This window comes from Rattus norvegicus, chromosome 16 (assembly GCF_021556685.1).
Source record: "Rattus norvegicus strain SHRSP/BbbUtx chromosome 16, alternate assembly SHRSP_T2T, whole genome shotgun sequence".
Taxonomy (NCBI): Eukaryota; Metazoa; Chordata; class Mammalia; order Rodentia; family Muridae; genus Rattus; species Rattus norvegicus.
The window spans coordinates 66991420-67011760 of NC_141549.1; the positions used below are offsets into that span (position 1 = coordinate 66991420).

At 40.3% G+C, this 20341-nt stretch overlaps 2 protein-coding genes across 1 annotated transcript in view; both read left to right on the forward strand.

The window, feature by feature from the left end:
• Positions 1-20341, forward strand: part of Erich1 (glutamate-rich 1) — a gene marked incomplete at its 5' end in the record, with an annotated part of 52793804 nt that overhangs the window by 36120860 nt on the left and 16652603 nt on the right.
• Positions 1-20341, forward strand: part of Wrn (WRN RecQ like helicase) — a gene marked incomplete in the record, with an annotated part of 134549 nt that overhangs the window by 110203 nt on the left and 4005 nt on the right. The window contains 6 exon segments of the mRNA NM_001427071.1: positions 2619-2694; positions 2862-2974; positions 4927-5041; positions 8271-8402; positions 10789-10951; positions 17422-17627. Coding sequence (NP_001414000.1) covers positions 2619-2694; positions 2862-2974; positions 4927-5041; positions 8271-8402; positions 10789-10951; positions 17422-17627 — 805 coding nt within the window.

Genomic DNA, 20341 nt, shown 5'->3' on the forward strand with positions numbered 1-20341 from the left:
CATTCTGCTTAGGACAGCTCTGCATTCGCCATCATTTTCACTTCTCTTTAAATTTTAGGAATTTTCTTCTCTTTCTATGAAGAGTATCTTGAATTTTGATGGGGATTTTGTTGAGTCTTAGAGCGGTTTCTGTGATTTAGTTAGCGCCAGCATATTCTGCCCATCCGTGAGTAGTGAGGGTCTTTCTATCTTCTAATGCCTTCAGCTTTTTTCTTCAGAGTTCTAAGTTGCAGAAGGCTTTCACGTCCTTGGTGGGTTTATTCCTAGGTTTTCGAAGCTACGTTTAGTGGGACTTGCCTACCACTGACTTCTCAATCAAGTTTCTTTATTTGAGGTGTAGGGAAGCTACTGACTTTAGTGTATTCATTTCGCAACCTACTTTGTAGCTGAAAAGTGTTTACCAGGTGTGAGGGTTTTCTGTTAGAATCCTTAAAAAAAATAGGATTATATATTGTCTACAAGAAGGAATAATTCTATTTGTGTGCCTTTGTTTATTCTTCTTATTTAACTTCTCCAGCTTAGCCTTTTAGCACCAGATTGAATGAGAGTGGAGAAACTAGGGACCTTCATCTCATTCCTGATTTTAGAGGAAATATTTTCACTTTCCTCTCGCTTATGTTGGCTGTAGGTTTACTGTACGTAGCTTTCATTATATTGAGGTAGGTTCTTTCTATTTGTAGCTTCTTAAAGGCTCTTTTCCATGAAGGCCATCAGACTTTGTCAATGGCTTTTCCTGTGTACATGGAGATATGTATGTTGGGGAGACTGCCCTTGAGTCTTCTGATGTTTTTTATTTATTCTGCTGAAGCATTGCTGTATCCCTAGAGGCTATCCCCCTTGGCCGTGGTGTATGACCTTATGTGTTCCTGGATTTTGTATTTATGCTCATCGTGGATATTGGTCTATAGCCTCTCTGTCTGTCTCTGTTTCTCTGTGTTTGTGTGCATGCATGTCCTTGTCTTTTGCTAGGGTAATGCTAGTGTCACAAAGTGATCGTGGTGCTATTCTTTCTCTGTGCGTTGTATGGAACAGTTTTGAGGAGCATTGCTGTTGCTTGGTTGGTTTTAGATCTGGTGGAATTCAGCAGTGACACCCGCTCCTGGGCTTCTTACTGATAGAAGGCTGTAACCGTTTTTTTTTTTTTTTTTTTTTTTTTTTTTTTTTTCCCATGTGTCTAGGATAAAATCCTAGCAACTTTGGGAAGGCAGAGTGTGTGTTGGCTCTCATTTTGAGGTGCACTCTCTCAAGGCAGCAGGCCCTGAGCACCTGTAGTCTGTAGCAGAGGGAAATGAATATTCATACTCCATTTCTTCCTTGTTTTTGCACAGCATGGGATCCCAGCCTGTGGAACTCCCACCCCAGTTAACCTCATCTTTAATTTCCAAGTAAATAACCACAGCTTACCACCTTGTGACCCTTGGCCCTGTCCCAGTCTCAGTCTGGCCCATCACCAGGCTGTCACTGCTTCAGTCGTGCTGCATGGTTTTTATTAAAATTTCTCTGTGTACATGTCTATGTTAGTGACGCCACTTAGAATTTTACAAGAAAATGTGATAGTAAGATTTTGGTTTAATAAAAGTCACCATGCTATTAGCTTGCCACTGTTAGGATTCCATGAAAACAAGGTAAAAGTTCAAGTGGGCCAGTGAGATGACTGAGGGGATGGAGGCACGGTACCCAAGCCTAATGGCCTGAGCTCGCTGCCCGGTGCCCATGCACAGTGGAAGGAGAGAGCTGGCTCCCTCAGTTTCTCCTCACAACTATATACATGCACCATGACATGTGTGCACACTAAATAACAAGTCCAAATGTGAATTCAAGGAGATTTATAATTTTCTTGATTAACTTTGTATTTCTTTGAACTGCAAGTCAACTTAATATATGTGATAGGATTTCATAAATGTGGAAATGAACTCTTACTTTTTACTGTAATTACTGAATTCTTGGAACAGAAATTTGCAAACATTTCAGGAATACTAATCACATTTTACTTTCCTATTTTCAAGAGGAGGAGATTTAAGTCTGACATATTTTGTCTTACACAGATTTCATCATACTGTTTATAAATAGCCCAGCAGCGAGAAATGCTTCTCGTGAGAGACCTAGCTTATCTCCCAGTACATTTCCTTTCCGATACTTCGAGACATTCTCTACAAGTTTTGAAAAGTCCAAAACAAAATTGTGTCTTTTGTCATATATTTGTTTGATCTTGAAAAAAAAAATCTGAATAGGTTTATTAGTTCTTTGCTGATGTTGCCTACCAACAAGAATCAGGGATTTCACAGCAAGAAGACTGTGCCCATTGGTTGGGAAGGTATTTTCTTCTCTGTGGATAAACCATATTTTGTTTCCAAGCACGCAGCTGAGAGGGAAGATTGGTAGATGCTCCCTTTCAGCCACTCTAAAAGAACTAAATGGCACTTTTAACTGTAGCATTACAATACGATTACCTGATCCAAAGTGTTCACTGTCTAGGCTGTTGCATTTGAAGTGCAGATTGTCTTACTTGCGTTGCAAAGAGTAAGCGCTAGCTTTGGACAGATTCTTATTTGGGGTATGAAATAAAAAGTAACCAAGGAAGGAAGGAAAGTATATTTATTTTCTTTTAAATATTTTAGCGTCGTGATGCAGTCACCGGGAACATCGTACAGCTCCTGGGAACCTGTCATTTCGGCCCAAGAGGTCGACACCCGGGTAAGGCTTTTGTGCAGTGGTGGTGAGCTTATGAAAAGATAGCTAGGACTTTAAGGCAGCTGCACCCATGTCATCGTAAGGGAGCAGCGGTGCCTGGAGTACAAGGAAGGGGCAGTTGCTTGCCAAGTGCATTTTAAGAAGCAGTGCTTGTCCTTGTTTTTCGCTAGACTGTGCTGTATGCCAGGTTGGTGGAGGCACGGCAGAAGCACGCTAATGAGGTGGATGTACCTCCAGCTGTGCTAGCAACCAACAAGGTTCTGCTGGACATGGCCAAGATGAGGTAGGCTGCCTACACTCCGAGTCCCTGTGACGCAGTAGATTTCGGAAACATCGTTAGCTAACAGTGCGGCCACGGCTTCCGCCTGGGATGGACTATCATGTCTCCTATGCTGCTGTGCTGTCTCAGATACCCTCTGTGGTCTTTCCAAAGTCCACTGATCTAATCAATGACTACTCTTATACATTAAGTATGCTCTCTGAATAGTAAGGTGTCATCTCACAATACTTACTTACTTATTTATTTATTTAACGAAATAGTTGAATAACACAAGGGAACCTGCACACAAGTGAACCACATTCAGTTTTATAAAACCACCTCCATTAGCCGCTCACCCTCTGAACCCGATGTCACCTGAACACCTCTTCCTCTTCTCTCCTGTTTCTAAGTTTTTAGTTGTACTCTGATGTTCTTAGTGACCTGCTTAAAACCTTGTTCTTGCTTCCTTTCCTATTATATTCTGTCTTTCTTCCTCTTATTTATGTAATTTCAACTCTTGACTTAGGCATTCTTGTGTCTATCCATTGCGGCTTCCTCCATATAGTGTTATCTCAGATCTTTCCAGAACTCCCTAATGCAGACGCCTCCTAGCTGGCGCCTCCCTCCCATCTGGTAACTAATAACAAACTGATTATACAGCCGTGGCTTCTTTGGCTTAGAATTCAAGCCCTTCTATTTATTGACTTAAACCTTCATTTTCATTTCAGTACAGAATCTGGAGTGGTTTCTGTGACCTGAATTTCTTACCATCTCTGGGCAATGCCCTTTTAGCTTTCATATATGTAGTTTCTGCTTTGAATTCCTTGTTTCTGCACAGTTTATCTCAAGAAACCCTCACAGTCTAGCTTAATTACCGTTTCCTCCTTGATGTCTCCCACTGGGTTAGTCAGCCAAATAATCCCTCTCTCTTGAACTTACCAAGGGTTTTCGGGTGAATTCGAAAGATGCTTTTATGATGACTATTCCTTTATTTTCTTTTCTGTGAAGTTAATTGTAAACATGTATCATATATTAGAATCTGAACTCTGTGAATAGCAGAACCAGTTTCCCACCTTGTTACGGCTTTGTTATCACCCAGCATGTGTCTCAGAAGAACAAGATGGTTTAGTAAGCACATAGAACTTATTTCCAAAGTTTCGTTTATTTGTTTCTTTAAAACTATTTCTGTCACCACATTTCACTTAATAGGAATTGCTTAAATGCAGGGTTTCTAAGGATTTTTAACACATAGTAGTTTACTGTTACTATAGCTTTTGTTAAATAAATAAATATTATACGATGATACTTTACTATTCAGAGAGCGTACTTAATGTACAAGAGTAATCATCGATTAGATTGATGGATTTTGGAAAGACCACATCATATAGTCTTCGATATTGGACATACTGAAAAAAGTTGAGCGCTATGACTCATGGATATTTTTAGCTTTAAAAGAGCAGCATAGACGTTGTATCATAATTAGGGCATTCAAAATGTAAGTGTTCTAACTAGCATCATTGACTTAAAGGAGACTCAAATAAACCCACTGAGGTAAAGGCCTAGTGAGCCAGTTTACTGTCACCAGAGCCATTTTACAGGAAAGAAAGATGAATGAGACTTCCTTCTGAGTTTCTCAGCCTTCCTTATGTCCCATTTAGAGCCTCAGTTTCCATGTCAGTTCCAAGTGGACACTGGGTGTTAGCATGTCTTTCTGATAACGGCCTCTTCACCAGTTAGAACTGAGTTTTGTGGTGATAGCAGCCGGTCTTTATTTGTTAATAGTTTACATAGCAAGTCTATCAGTGGACGAAAGGAGAAAGGAATCACGAGGCGTGGCCTTTTGTGGGAAGCACTGGTTCTGATCGTAGAAAAGCACAGTTATAGAGTACAGCGAAGACTGAACCCGAGCTGTATTCTCAGAGTGACGCTGTCTCAATGGCTTCCTCTTAATTCTCTCTTGTGTTTGTAAACGACAGACCGACTACTGTTGAAAACGTGAAACAGATTGACGGTGTCTCCGAAGGCAAAGCTGCTCTGTTGGCCCCTCTGACGGAAGTCATCAAACATTTCTGTCAAGTAAATAGTGTTCAGGTAATACTCTGGTTTGCATAAACTCTTAGAGAGTAGTAACACGTCTGACCATCTCAGAGGCAACACTTTCTCTCTTCATTTGCATTTGTACTTGGGCACTAGAAAACGGACTCAGAGTGTTTTCCAGTAACTGGCTGTAATAACGTGTTGGCTACATACTTCTTAAAATGAACCGATGCAGGGTCTCCCTTTGTAGGCCAGGCTTCCCTGGAATTGACCTTAGAGCCCATGTGGCCTTGAACTTGGATTCCAGTTTGAGGAGCGTGGGCAGGAGCTGTGAGGCCTGGGAGTTCCTACCTTTATTGGAAATGTTAAAGTAGCTGTTGAGATACCCCGTCTTTAATGGAAGTGTTATCTGAGGTTTGGGTATGTGTTGTAGTTTGACTGACAGGTTCTTAATTCTCCACTATGGTGGTTAGAAGTTGAAGCTGTTAGTTTTAGGAGCCCAGCCCCTTCGTTTTCCTTTGATTCTGCATGTGCCCTAATCAGCACCCCCCCCTGCAATTAGGAATCCTCTGATTCGACAGCTTTCCCTCTACTCTCTGCACTCCTCGCCCTGTTCCTCATTTCAGCTGATGATTTGCTGTTCTAACATAAAGACCACTTCCGTAGAGCTGTTTGTTTTACTTTTTTCTTCAAACTCCATGTGTAAACCCCACTGTGAGATGAGACCATCGGTGGCTGTGAAGACTGCTGGCCACAGAGTCAGGGACTCGGGGCTCTGTGGTTTCCCTGTGAATGTGACATTATCTTCCATTTCCCTGGGTCTCCTTTTGCTTCTCTGAACCACAGAAGTGATGACTTCCGTCCCGGGTCAGAGAAGTGGTGACATGTGTTAGAGAAATTAAGCAGCCATGGCGGTTGTGTGGGTTTGTTTCTCCCCAGCAGGCCCACTGGGTCCTCTTCAGAGTGCTCTTCCCTGATCTACGCAGGATGTGTACCATATCCTCTTCTGAAACAGAATACCTTAGGCAACCTTAAAATTTTCTTTCCTAACTTTATACAAGCAGCCATTGTGTGAAATTTATCACATTTCATTTCATAGCAGATATTTTGAAAGTGAGATTGTGGTGTCTTGATGATTATCCAAGGAACACCACACTGGCAGTAACTGAGGGAGCATGCTCTCTGTGAGCGCTTAGAGATCTTCCTTCATGAGTAAGCGCTGCTGTCTAAACGTGAGTGGATTCCTTCACCCAGCTCCTCTCCAAGAGAGGAGACAAAAGGCAAATGCCCCAAAGGGCAAGTGTCCAAACAACCTTCTTGAGTCTCCTGGAGAGAGGAAATGACTTGTGCAGTTTGCCTGCACAATTGAAAACATTTATTAAATAGTCACTATATTTAATAAGCTTTAACATATTTGCTTCAAATATATTTATATTTTTTATTGAGCTTCCTAAATGACAAGATAAAGAAACGAAGTGTCCTCAAAGCGAAGCCCATAGTTACTTTCTCACATATCTTCGTCTAACAGATAGCAATGATCTTACCAAGATGAAACCAGGTTTCTTCATTAGGACACGGGGCCCTTACATTAATAAGCTCTTTCCCCCTTGTTTTGTTATAACTAAGTATGCTGATTTAACCTGACCTTTGTATCTGGCTAAAAGACCAGTTTTCATTCATTTATTTTAAAGCTTAAAAAAATTCCATTCTTTTATAAATTATGTTTTATTTTCTAACATTCCCCTGTTCTTTCTTTTGGGGTTTCATAAGGAACTATACCTAAGAACGTTTTTAAAGTTTATCTTTTACGTATTTTATGTACTTATTTTTCAATAAGTGTATGTGTATGCATGTGTGTGTGTATGCGTGTGTGTATGTGGTGTGGGTGTGAGTGTGTGTGTGTATGTGGTGTGTGTGTGAGTATGTGGTATGGGTGTGAGTGTGTGTGTGAGTATGTGTGTGTATGCGTGTGTGTGTATGTGTGTGTGTATGTGGTGTGGGTGTGAGTGTGTGTGTGTATGTGGTGTGTGTGTGAGTGTGTGTGTATGTGTGTGTGTATGTGGTGTGGGTGTGAGTATGTGTGTGTATGTGTGTGTATGTGGTGTGTGAGTGTGTGTGTGTATGTGGTGTGTGTGTGAGTGTGTGTATGTGTATGCGTGTGTGTGTGTATGTGTGTGAGTATGTGTATGTGTGTGTGTATGTGTGTGTGTATGTGGTGTGGGTGTGAGTGTGTGTATGTGTATGTGTGTGTGTGTGTATGTGTGTGTGAGTATGTGTATGTGTGTGTGTATGTGTGTGTGTATGTGTGTGTGTATGTGGTGTGGGTGTGAGTGTGTGTATGTGTATGCGTGTGTGTGTATGTGTGTGTGAGTATGTGTATGTGTGTGTGTATGTGTGTGTGTATGTGGTGTGGGTGTGAGTGTGTGTGTGTATGCGTGTGTGTGTATGTGTGTGTGTATGTGGTGTGGGTGTGAGTGTGTGTGCATGTGTATGCGTGTGTGTATGTGGTGTGGGTGTGAGTGTGTGTGTATGTGTATGCGTGTGTGTGTATGTGAGTGTGTATGTGTATGCATGTGTGTGTGTATGTGGTGTGTGTGTGTGTGTGTGTGTGTGTGTGTGTAGGTGTGTGTAGGATCCGCCTGATGTGGCGCTGGACATAAAACTCAAGTCCTCTAGAAAAGCAGCACATGCTCTTACCCACTGAGTCATCTGCTCAGCCCCATGTTTAAGGCTTTACACGATGCCTGAGGGCCAGAGCTCTAGTTGGGATGTGTGTTTTACAGTTAATGATACAACAAACATATCTTAACATAAATGCATACATATGCATACACATACATATATACATATATAGTTATGTACATATACAGATATAGTGAGGAGATGTCTCTTTATGATCTGTGTGGCTAATCTATGATTATAGTCTGTAGGCCTGTATACTGATTCTGTTCAGTGTTCACTTTCAGGGAAGTAGGATTAGCTTAGAGACATTAGTTAGAACATTGTGTGTGTGTGTGTGTGTGTGTGTTTCCTTTTGGATTCTACTGAACCTAAGAGACGATGAGAAAGTTTGTTGCGTCTTCTTAAGTTATTTAACCTTTTAAATCAACATGTGGGACATTCCCCTTCTTTGGCATTCGCCATGAAAACTCTCTGTTATTTAGAGATTTGGTGTCTCGCTTTCCTGCAACGCCTCACAGCCATGCGTTGATCGCTGTGTGGATGGTGTTATTATACCTGTCATTATCTTACTCTGACTTGTGCTACATTTAAAATTCTGCAGACAGACCTCTTCGCCAGTACCAAACCTCAGGAGGACGAGGAGAAAAGTCAGGAGATGGAGAACAAAGCCTGCTCACTCCCCCAGTCTGCGGCCGTCACATATGCTCTATTCCAGGAAAAGAAAATGTCCTTAGTAAGTGCCACCTGGAGGTGACAATGCTCTTGTGTTTCCCCAGATTTTCAGGGTTGAAGCTGTGACTTGGGGTTTCTTACTTCTTGTCATGCAGTAAGTCTCGTCTTTAATTTTCAGACACAATGGGCATTCTCTGTTTCCGGTAAACCTGTCTCTGTCAGGTAATAACTGCAGATCTAGTGTGACCCTGATCATCTTAGCAGGGACTGTCACAGGGAACACAACTGTGGCTCAGGGAGAATGTAGCAGAAGGACTTAAAAACCAGGATGAAACCATTAGTGTACATTATTAGGAAAGACAAAAACAAAATGTGATCCAAGAATACCAAATGTAGAGAAACCATTCTTTACACCATTCATCATGAAACATGGGAAGCTTTGTATTATGGAGTGTGTGTAATTTGTCGTCCACCATACCTTCAGTTTGGCACACTTATCAAGTATGTGGGAGCCCCTGGGCTCTATCCCAAGCACTGCCAGAGAAGAGAAATTCAGTCAGCTAAACAGAAATAAAGCACAACACTGTGGAAACATGCTGTTATATACGTGCAATGTATTCACTGTTTCTGGAAGTTATTCAAATATCTGAAAATGATGTGGTAGGAATTTACTTTTTACTCCAGGATCTCCCAGCATTCGCTGCTCTCTTTTCCCTCCAAAACTATGTTGGACATGCTTTTAGAAATCTTATTACTATGAAAAATGGCCAAAGGTAATATTTTTTCCTGGTTCTAAGCTAAGTCTTTAAGGCTGTTGGATTTTTACTCTATGAGATGGAGAGCATCTCACTAGAGTAGAGCACCATGAGACCTCTGCTTTGCATTCCTGGCCTCTCTGACATTAAAGTGATTTGGATCAGCTCATGTGGGCCAGGGCCTGCTTCTCCTGTCTTCCCTGAATCAGGACACTTTATTGAGCTTATAGTCGGATGGAAAGATGAACACACAGTCCTTTACTTAAAATGTCTACATGGTCAAGCTCCTCACTTACAATAAGCCATTTCACTACCTGTTTTTAAAACAAAAGATGTAGTGAGTAGGAATTCAAGCTGCATCCCATGTAAGCGATCAGGAGCGTGCTTAGGTTGAATAGACCTCATGTGTTTATTTCACCATGCATATACAGTGCCTGAATGTGATCACCAAGAAATTTGGAATGGGCTCCAACTTTTGTAATCAAGCATATTATAGGGCTCAATAATAATAATAAGTAAAATATATTCCATTCTATTATCAGTGGCATGTTGAATGAAATGTCTTCATCTCTGTCTTATGGCACTATGTAGTAGTGTTTGATTTTGCAAAGTAATTGCTGATTATCTATACCTCCCTGGAGTCCTGGGCGGGTCTAGCTAGTTAACCACAGAATTAAACACATCTGAGGACTAATTAGTGATTGGCAAGAATACAATTAGTTGGAAGTAATTTGATGCCTAGTATCAAATAACCCTGATATTATACACACATGGTCCATACTTTTTAATGGTAGCAATTTAACATCTCTTCTAGAAGATGAAAATACTGCCCTAGATGGTCTGTGAATCAGTCATTCACAAATGCAGTCTAAAGTCAGACTTTTGACTATATTGACAGAAATATCACAAATGATCATGTTAGTGGCATTGAATGCCTGTGCTTTTTGTTTTAAAAGGGCTTTTACCTGATGCATATTGTAAATGTATTTGGAGTCACATCTGCTCCAAAATCTTTATAAAAATGCTTTTTTAAACTGATCATCGTTATCTTAAGTTCTGTAGTATGATAAGGGGGAGCAAACATTCTTGATAAATTGTAGTTACTGCTTTATGAAGGGCACTTATTGAAAATACTTATTATTATTAGAGTCTTCCCAGGACTCTTCTAAAGAGTTCTTCTGGAGTCTTGCATCATCCCTGAACACTTAGGAGTTGTCTTCTTGGAAATTAATGTAGCCAAGATACCTTGTCCAATTGTAAGAGCATTACAGCACAGCTCCGTCTGTTTCCAAGGAGTATAGAGCATTAAAGCACAGCTCCGTCTATTTCCAAGGAGTATAGAGCATTAAAGCACAGCTCCATCTATTTCCAAGGGTACAGCAGATATCAGCCTCGGCATAAAGGCTGACATCCAGTGAGTACAGAAGGAAGAGATGCGGATCGAATCTTTGCCTGAAGTTGCGTGATTTTGTTTTAATGTATAGGGTCGAATCTGTGGAGGTCTATCTAATAGTTTTTAAGAAACATTTAAAATGAAAATTGTATTCAGGGTTTATTCATTGCTTATTTATCAGTGAATATTTACTCCCTGAGGATGTCAGGTGTTTTCTTTCTGTGAGGTTCAGTAGGAAGAATAAACTCACTGTGTTTTGTTTGTTTGTTTTTGTTTTATTTTTGCTCTTCTTTCTGCAGCACAGCATAGCTGAGAATAGACTTCTGCCTCTCACAGCGGTCGGCATGCACTTAGCCCAGGCGGTGAAAGCCGGCCACCCCCTGGATATGGAGCGAGCTGGCCTGACCCCAGAGACTCGGAAGATTATTATGGATGTTATCCGAAACCCTCCCATCAACTCAGGTGATGAGCACAGCCCTTCTCTGCAGCCTAACGACCTGAGTCAGCTCAGTAAACAAGGGACTCACTCGGTTTCACATTAAAAGCACCGACCCTTAAGCTGTAGTGTAATTTTACTTTGATAACTTTTTTTTTAATTTTAGAAAAAAAAATCCTTCTTCAGCAGAAGGTGTACTGAGAGAGTCTTTCTTTTCAGATGGTCATTTCCCCACCCATCCCCAAATCAGGGTGTGTCTAAAGCTGCTTACTCCCAGCTGCTGAAGGACGCCTCACTTCCCCCTAACTGCCTCTGAGTCCCTGCCATTGATTTCTCTCTGTCACTGACCCAGTAGAAGAGTTTCTTCTCCATGGCCCAACAGTTAAAAAGGGCTGGCTGTTCTTCCAGAAGACTGGGGTTTCCGGCACCCACATGGTGGCCCACAACTTACTCCAACCCCAGTTCCAGGGACTCTGACAGCCCCTCTGACCACTGGTTGGGACCAGGCACACACATGACGCATAGACACACGTGTAGGCAAAACTCTCATTCAGAAAGGCCTTGGTTCTTGGTTCTTGTCCCACTGAGGAACCCCAACTCTGCCATGGAACTCAGTCCCCAAGCGAAGTTAATGCACAAATATAAGGTCAGTGTGTTACAAATATAAGGTCAGTGTGTTACATATATAAGGTCAGTGTGTTACAAATATAAGGTCAGTGTGTTACAACACTAAATCTGATTTTTAAAATAAATTCTGTCTGTTGGACTAAAGCAATGGTCATTTTATAAACAAACAAACAAACAAACCTTTTCTGCAAAGCCGAGTGAATTCTTACTTTTTCTTACTCGAAGCTCTTTCCCATCCAAGAATCTATAGGGCTAAAGACTCAGTAAGAGAGTTCTGGGAACTGAGTCAGTGTGGGTCTGCCAAGGTTAAATTTAAGTTTCTACATTTTAAGACCCAAGGGCCAGATCTTAGGCTTTGTGGTAAAATATCCAAAGTAACTCAGTTACGAGTCATCTTACAAGACAGTCGGTCTCCTTACAGCAGAAGCCAGTCTGTTAGACTTGAAGAAGCAGGACAGATTTACTGTGCAGGATTGGATTCAAGATGTAGCCTTTGTTTACCAATTTAGTGGGGGCTAAAACTGAAATTTAATTTAGAAATGCATTATCTCTTAGGACTCAAGTACATGCTTTAATAAGATGGTTGGGTGGGGCTGGGGATTTAGCTCAGTGGTAGAGCGCTTACCTAGGAAGTGCAAGGCCCTGGGTTTGGTCCCCAGCTCCGAAAAAAAGAACCAAAAAAAAAAAAAAAAAAAAAAAAAAAGATGGTTGGGTAAATGTTATACAGCATAGCTTCCTGTTTAAAAAAAAAATTAACAATCGTGTTTGCTGCTGATTGGCTGCCTTCCTGAAACCATGAACTGACAGTTAGCCTAGACAGGTAGATGCAGAGACTTAGGCAGTAGACACACTAGTGAGCCAGTCTTAGCTCTGACAGTTTGTGGTTTGGGACCCGCACCATTTGAGGTCTCAACTTCTTCATATATGGAATAGAAATAGTATTTGTGTCTTTTCCAGGCTCATGAGAAATACATTGGATGTTAGAGAGAGAGCCTTGGTACATGGCAAATAATAAGTAGTGTTATTAGTGAGGGATGGTGACCATTGGAGTGAATGGTAATATCTAAGAACACTTAAAAATACCCTTTAAATATCATCTTTTATATTCCATCTTTTTCATAGTTAATTAAGAATATATAAAGTTGGAGCTAGAGAAATGGCTCAGTGTATCAGTGCTATTTTTACAGAGGACCCAGTTTGGGTTCCCAGCACCCACAGAGTGACTCTCAAATGTCTGTGACTTCAGTTCTAGGGGATATGATGCTCTGCTCTGGCCTATGCAGGCATCAGGCACACACATAGTACACATACATGCAGGCAAAGCAGCAATATATATAAAATACAAACAAATAAATATTGAGAAAAGAATATATGAAGTTAGGAAGTCAGTGTATACAAAGGAAGATTTAAAAAACTGTATAATCACTCCTCATTGTTGTTTCCTGTCTCCACAGGAATATAAAAATCTGTGAATGTCCAAGTCTCTTCTATCAAATGTAACACACACATACTTGTAACACATATCCTATATACTTTAAATTACATTATATTACATATAATATGCAGCTACTATGCTATAAATGCTTTGTTAGTAGTTGTTACAATGTATTGTTTGAGAAATAATGAGAATGTGTGGACATGTTTAGTTCAGATGCTGGTTTTTGTTTTCTTACTGTGTAGTCTAGGCTGTCCTTGAATTCACCATCTCCTGACTCAGTCTGCTGAGTGCTGGGATTATAGGCATGTACCACCATACCCAGCCTGGTTGGTGGAACCTGTGGCTTTGGTGAAGAGACAACAGATAACAATGCTAAGTTGTATTTTACAGAAGCATGTGATAGAATTCTGCAGACTCTAGTGATCTTTTCTGTGTTTATATACTAAATAATTGATCAATATCCTTTAATAACGAAAAAGGACTGTTCTAACTTCAATTCATTGTTGCCACATATCTACTGAAACTGTCTGATTTGGCTATGGGAAAGAGTTGAGTTGCTATTAATTTAGTTTGGAAGTTATGTGATTTTTAAAGTTATAGAACTTTTGATTAAAAAGCAAAAATAGAAACCCTTATTTCCACTCCTACCCTGTTTTCCATAGGGATTGGGGCCTAGAGAGTTGTAAAAATAGTTTTAGTACCTTTTCTAAGATTGATGATTTAGCAAGTTTTAATCTTTACTATGCCATTTTAAATCATACTGCCAAATAAATTAACTTAAAAGTTATAAAAATAAAATTAACTTAAAATTTATCTTAAAAGTAAACTTAAAAGTTGTCAAAAGTAAAATGTAACATAATTTATTAAGTCTTATTTGACTAAGGTAAATTAATTTTATTTTCTTTATTATTTTCTAATATCTTTAAATATTGTCTGCCATAACTAATGACTTCTATAGTCAGAACTTAGTGATTTTGATTTCTGATGCTAATTAATTTTTAAATCAATTTTTTGTTTCTGGGAATATATACAAGTACTGTTTGCATCGTTTCCCCTCCCACTCCTCTATCAATTCATTGCTGTTTGCTGTATCCCACTTAAACTCATGACCACACACACCACACACATACACACACACACACACACACACACACACAGAGATAACAGAAACACACAGACACACAGACACACACACCATACACACCACAGACATTCACACACACACAGACACACACATACACACACGCACACACACCATATGCACCACAGACATACACACACAGATAACAGAAACACACACACAGACACACACATACACATACATGCACACCATAAACACACACACACACACACACACACACACACACACACCACAGACTCAGAATCTACTCAATCCATTTAGTGTTCTCTAGTTGCTTCAAGTCCAAGTAGAGGAAGAGGATTGTGACAGTCATGAGGTCTTCACTCTGGTTTCTTTGATGATGCATTCATGGTCTGTTAGCTCATGTGTGCATCTGAGACTTGGGGTTTGGGTCCTTGGTTTTCTTTGAGAAGGCACTATTTGTGGTCCTATGGAGAAAACCGCACTATAAGTTACCATAGGAGTGATAAAATGTGTACTACATTGGTAGTCTGAATGTTGTTTTTACTTAGCTGTAGTCTTATCACATAATTCAGCATTTTCATGGCGTTTGTTTGAAATACAAATTTTCATAATTCCAATTTGACATTTATTTTGTATTTTTATAAAATTTTGTAATATATTTTGTATTTTTATAATATAATATTAAACATATTATATTAACTACTCAAAAATAGAGTAAGTGAGTTGAACTTTTTTGTGCAGTCTTATTACTCTAGATTTTTCACTCTGTAACTTTACGATTTTATAATTCTGTGTTTCTTTATTAGTTTTTCTATGTTTATATAATTTAAAACTTCTTTTAGTACATTGAGAGTTCTTAACTAGGCTTAATAAGTTAAGTAAGATATTTAATGAGGTACCTAGATAATACTCTGAGTAATTTCTCCTATCGTTTATGTGCATGGAACTGGAAAATTAAGGGTGGCTTCTGAGGGACCTTCGGCACAGGGGTAACATGATCTCTTTTAGGGCACAGAAGGAGAACAGCTAGTGCTGTCACTTAATTTTCCAGAGTATGTTTAGTACTGACTTACTCAGGGCTGCGGAGTGGAAATAAGAACATCTTAAACTACTAGTGACCTATGTTAACCACACATCTGCACTAAAAAAGCTATGTAGATACAATTACTTTTCATAGTCGTTTAATGTGTTCTATATACTGAAATATCATTTTAATATTTCTATTAAAGTTCTTAACCAGCTCTTTTATACCTTTTCTGTACTAAGCCTTCTAAGTTAGACGTTTTATGTTTGTAACATGTCTTCTGATACTAATAGCCAATACACTGGTGCACGCTTGGGAACTGAAGCCGAGACCATTTATTATCATGGTCGTTACTATCTACTCAGTGATTTCAAGGCCAATTGGGCTACATGAGAACCGTCAAAAAAGTTAATGACCAAATAGTAACATCAAAAAATAGTGATATATAATTAACTTTCATAAGCCTTGAAGGTGGACAGAGTAGATTGGCATAAAATCAGTTTTAATTTAGTAACTTGAATTACTTAATTTCAGATGTTCAGTAGGGTGTGGTAGGCTAATGGTTATGGTACTAGATAGAGAAGAGCTTAGAAATAATTTATCAGAAATACATCAGTCTACAGTGAATCTAACCTGTGGGCCACCAAGCCTACTTTCAGCAATGCAGAGATATGGAAGTGTAATATAATGTTCATTAGAACATTCTTATAAGGAAATTGAAGACAGTGGGCACTCAGATTTCCGCCTGCTATGTGTCCAGAGCAGAGGACTCCTCAGGGCAGTAAGAGCTGTGGGACTTCCGCGACAATTAAAGCAGTGCATTGTCCCAGAACAATGTGAATCGGGCATAAGATAATCTCATTGACGATTGTTGGTAAATACTTAGTACATAGTTCTTTCTAAGACTATGCTTGGCACCAGTCTTACATTTTAAACCTGGAACATACGTAGGTAGCCAACTGGACTCCTTTTTGTTAGCTTTCACTTTTATTTTTCCATTTTGGATGAGTGCCTGAGGATCAACCCATAGTCTTTGGGAGAAAAGACACTATAAGCCCGAAAATATCAACAAATTAAATGCATGTTTCCAAGGTGTCATTAGAACATCTCCTGGCTTCTGATCACTGCGCTGAGTGTCAGCAGTGCTGGGCGAGCTTTGTAAACCCAGTGAAGACGAGTAAGGGGGTTCTAGTTACTCAGTTTTATTGTGCTTGACACTGAAGGTGATGTGGAAAGGACACGCTTCAGTGGAGAGTGGTGGCCTATCTGTAGGGGACACTGCACCGTGTACAGAAGATGTGAGTAGCCGACACAGCGTGAGTGAGTTGTGTGACCTCTAAACGTACACGTTCCATCATTCTGAAAGCAAGGCTCTGGTAGAACTCTGTCCCAGAGCGTTCTGTCCTGTGGATTTGGCGGGGTTTACTTTGGGCACTTTTTGTCGTCACTTTTTCATGAGAACAATGTTGTGATGAACATAGTCTCCCAGAAAATTTACCTCACGCTAAGCATTTTAGGTAACTGATGTGCTTTGTTATGGAACATATTATTGATATAATTGTCTTAGAATCTTCTTTATAAGTATCAATTGCTTCTATTTTAAGAGCTGTTTTTAAGCTGGGTGGTGGCGCACACCTTTAATCCCAGCACTTGGGAGGCAGAGGCAGGCAGATCTCTGTGAGTTCAAGGACAGCCAGGGCCACACAGAGAAACCCTTGTGTCAGCAAATGTGTGCAAGGACAGCCAGGGCCACACAGAGAAACCCTTGTGTCAGCAAATATGTGTGTGTGTGTGTGTGTGTGTGTGTGTGTGTGTGTGTGTGTGTGTGTGTATAAGTGCATGCTTACACATGAATGCAGGTCTCCACAGAAGCCAGAAGAGGGCATTAAATTCCATGGAGCTAGAATTATAGATGGTTATGGACTTCTTGTTGTGGGAACTAAACTTGAATCCTTTGTAAAAGCAATGTGAGCTCTTAACTATCTCTCCAGCCCCAAGAATAAATGATTTTAAAAAATTAATTGGTAACCACTATTTAGAAATTGAAGCACAATTTTTCTTTCTTTCTTTCTTTTTTTTAAAGGATTTTGTGTGATTCTTGTCATTCTCAGGGAATGAAAAACATCTTAAAGAATTTTACCCATTAATTTTATCTCATTTCTCTTCAGGATGTTACCACTCGAAAGACAAGAATGGGGGGGGGGAGCACAATCTTTTCTTGAATGCAGTATTTTATCCTTTTCACCTCGTAATTTTCTAAAATACAAAACCTTTGTTTGTCTTGCCTTCTTACCTTTTACAGATATGTATAAAGTTAAACTCATCAGAATGTTGGTTCCTGAAAACATTGACACGTACCTCATCCACATGATGATTGAGATCCTAGAGAGCGGGTCCCACGGCAGGACCCAGCCTTCCTGTGATTCCAACAGGAAGAGGTGTCTCCCCAGCCCCGCAGAGAGTTGCGGCAGCTTTAAGAAGAGCAAGGAGATGGTCACTGAGACCAAGGTATGGATTTGCATACATGATTGCCGAGTGTCACGTGTGCCCTTCGCACGCTCAGCGGGCGAATGTTGATCTGCTGTCATATATAAATCTGCGTGTGCTGTTCTGCTTCTCAAGGGTGACACGAGAAAAGCTGCTTTTAAAAAGATAAGAAAAGAAATAGAATTTATCACGTAGAATTCCAGCTTGGATTTTACCTGTGTTGACTGTGTGCTCTGGAGAAATACACCTTATCCCAGATGAGCTTAATGGAGTTAGCTTTGTGTGTTGTGGCAATGTGTGTGCGGTTCATGGAAGCGAAGCCAAGTTTATTATCAGCGCCTCCCACTGGCTGGTCCTTCCTTCGTTCTCATGCCCTGGTGTACAGATTGCACTGAACATGTGGGTAGTTATGAGCACTACACAGGAAGTCTTTTCCATAATTAGGAAAAGTAAGCACCCAATGTTACTTTAGATAATATTTAAAAAGCTTTAGAGGTTACTGTTCTTATCATGTGCACTGAAGAATCATTCTCTGAAGTGACTATAAATTTGCAAGTTTGACGTCTAATACCTGCAGGGTCACATGATTCGCTGATAGTAATCGATGAGCTTTTAACAACTCAGTACAATTACATTAGGTCTCCGTGGTAAGTCAGCTTGATGTGGCAGCTTGTAGTTGCTAACACTGTGCGTGTGCTAGAGGTGAGGCTCTGTGCTTTAGCACTGCAGAGACCCTTAGAGGGGTTTCAGGATCTTACTCTTCTCAACATTCGCTGTTTAAAAAGAGAATGGACCTTTCTTTTTAACTGAACTGGAGTTATATTAGTTAGCTTTGGGTATTACCTTGTGTCTTAGAGAACCCAGTGACTTAATGACTTGGGAATGTTGAGAATTTTCACAGTTTGTTAGCTGTAAAAGGGATATTAGCGAATGTCTATCTCTGGTAGAATTAATGGGATTTAGCGTCCTTAGGAACTGTCTTAGCACCCTGTAACTGTCGCAGAGCTCCTGAGATGTTTGAACTTGCTTCTCCTTCCTGTAAATAGGGAAAGGCTCTTCTCTCCTATGCCAGTCTGCTGTCTGAGAAACTTCTAGTCTGTTGTTCATTTTCATGTAAAATTGGTTTTCCTGCCCTTGCAAAACTAGGCATGGCTCAGGGTGGCCCTGTTGATTCCCGTATGAGTCCATATGATGCAGTTTTGGCTAGTGCTTAAAATATGAATCATAACCCACTGCTTTTTTTTTTTAAGGCTTTCTCTTCTGATTGTCTCTATTGCATCTGTCCAGCCTGATTTTTTTTCTTTTTTGTTTCCATTTATTTTCTTTCTTTCTTTCTTTCTTTCTTTCTTTTTTTCTTTCTTTCTTTCTTTTTTTCTTTCTTTCTTTCTTTCTTTTTTTCTTTTTTTTTTCCAGAGCTGGGGACCGAACCCAGGGCCTTGCGCTTGTTAGGCAAGCGCTCTACCACTGAGCTAAATCCCCAACCCCTTGTTTCCATTTATTAAAAATAGATTTTTTTCTCTTAGTATGTCCTTGTTACAGTTTTTCCTCCCTCTATGCCTCTCACGTCCTTCCCGCATCCCCTCCCATCTCCATCTGTTCCCTTTCTGACTCCTTTAGAAGTCAGAAAACCTTTGAAGGAATAATAATAAAAAATAAAATATAAGATAAAAACAAAAGCTATTACATCAGCGTTGGATAGGCCAGAAGGAAATCAGCCCAAGAGAAGGCACAAGACCCACCCGCCTTGCACGCTCAGGAGCCATGACGTATTCCCCAGGGACCTGGCGCAAACCGTGCAGGCCTTGCACATGCTGCATCAGTCTCTGGGAGTTCGCAGGAGCGGTAGGCATGTTTCCTCGGCCTCTGAGATCCCTTCTGACTCCCACACTTTTTCTGCCTCCTCTTTGGTGGGGTTCCCTGAGCCTGAGGGGAGGAATTGATGCAGACTTCTCTCTTAGGATCGAGTGACCCAATGTCTCAGAGACTTTGCCTTATGTCTCACGTAGGTCTTTGCATTTGTCTCCTTCTCCTGCAAGAGGAAGCTTCTCTGACGGTGGGTGAGGACAGCACTGCTCTATGAGTATAGCAGAATATCATGAGGAGTCTTATGCTACTTTAAAAAAAAGAGCTGTAGTATTCGGTTTTGCTGTAGGTCCCTGGGCCATTGGCTCTCCAAACAATGTTGGGTGTGAGCTTCATCTTGTGGAGAGGGCCTTAAGTCAAGTCAGATGTTGGTTGGTTACACCCACAAGCTATGTGCCACCATTACCCTCATATATCTTGCAGGCAGGGAAGCATTGATCACAGTTTACAGCTGGGTTGGTGTCCCCATGTCTTTTTTGGTAGTGTGTACAGTATCTACCAAACATGCTAGATATAAATGTGAAGAGTCTGTGTGGGCATCAACTTGACTTCTTTATGTTCTTTATCTTCTTTATGAATTTTACGATTTCATGATTTTTTAAATGACTGAGTACTACTCCATTGTATAAACGTACCATATCTTCTTTATCCATTCTTCTGTTGAGGAACGTCTAGGTTGTTTCTAACTCCTGGCTATTATGACTGGCGTAGCAGTGAACATGGTCGAGCAAGTGTCTCTGTGGTAGGGTGAAGTGTCCATTGGGTACATACTCAAGAGTGGTATAGATAAATCTTCAATTGGGTTGATTCCCATTTTTTCTGGATGTAGGACTTCACATGTTAGTAGCTATAAATTAATGATTATAGGAATA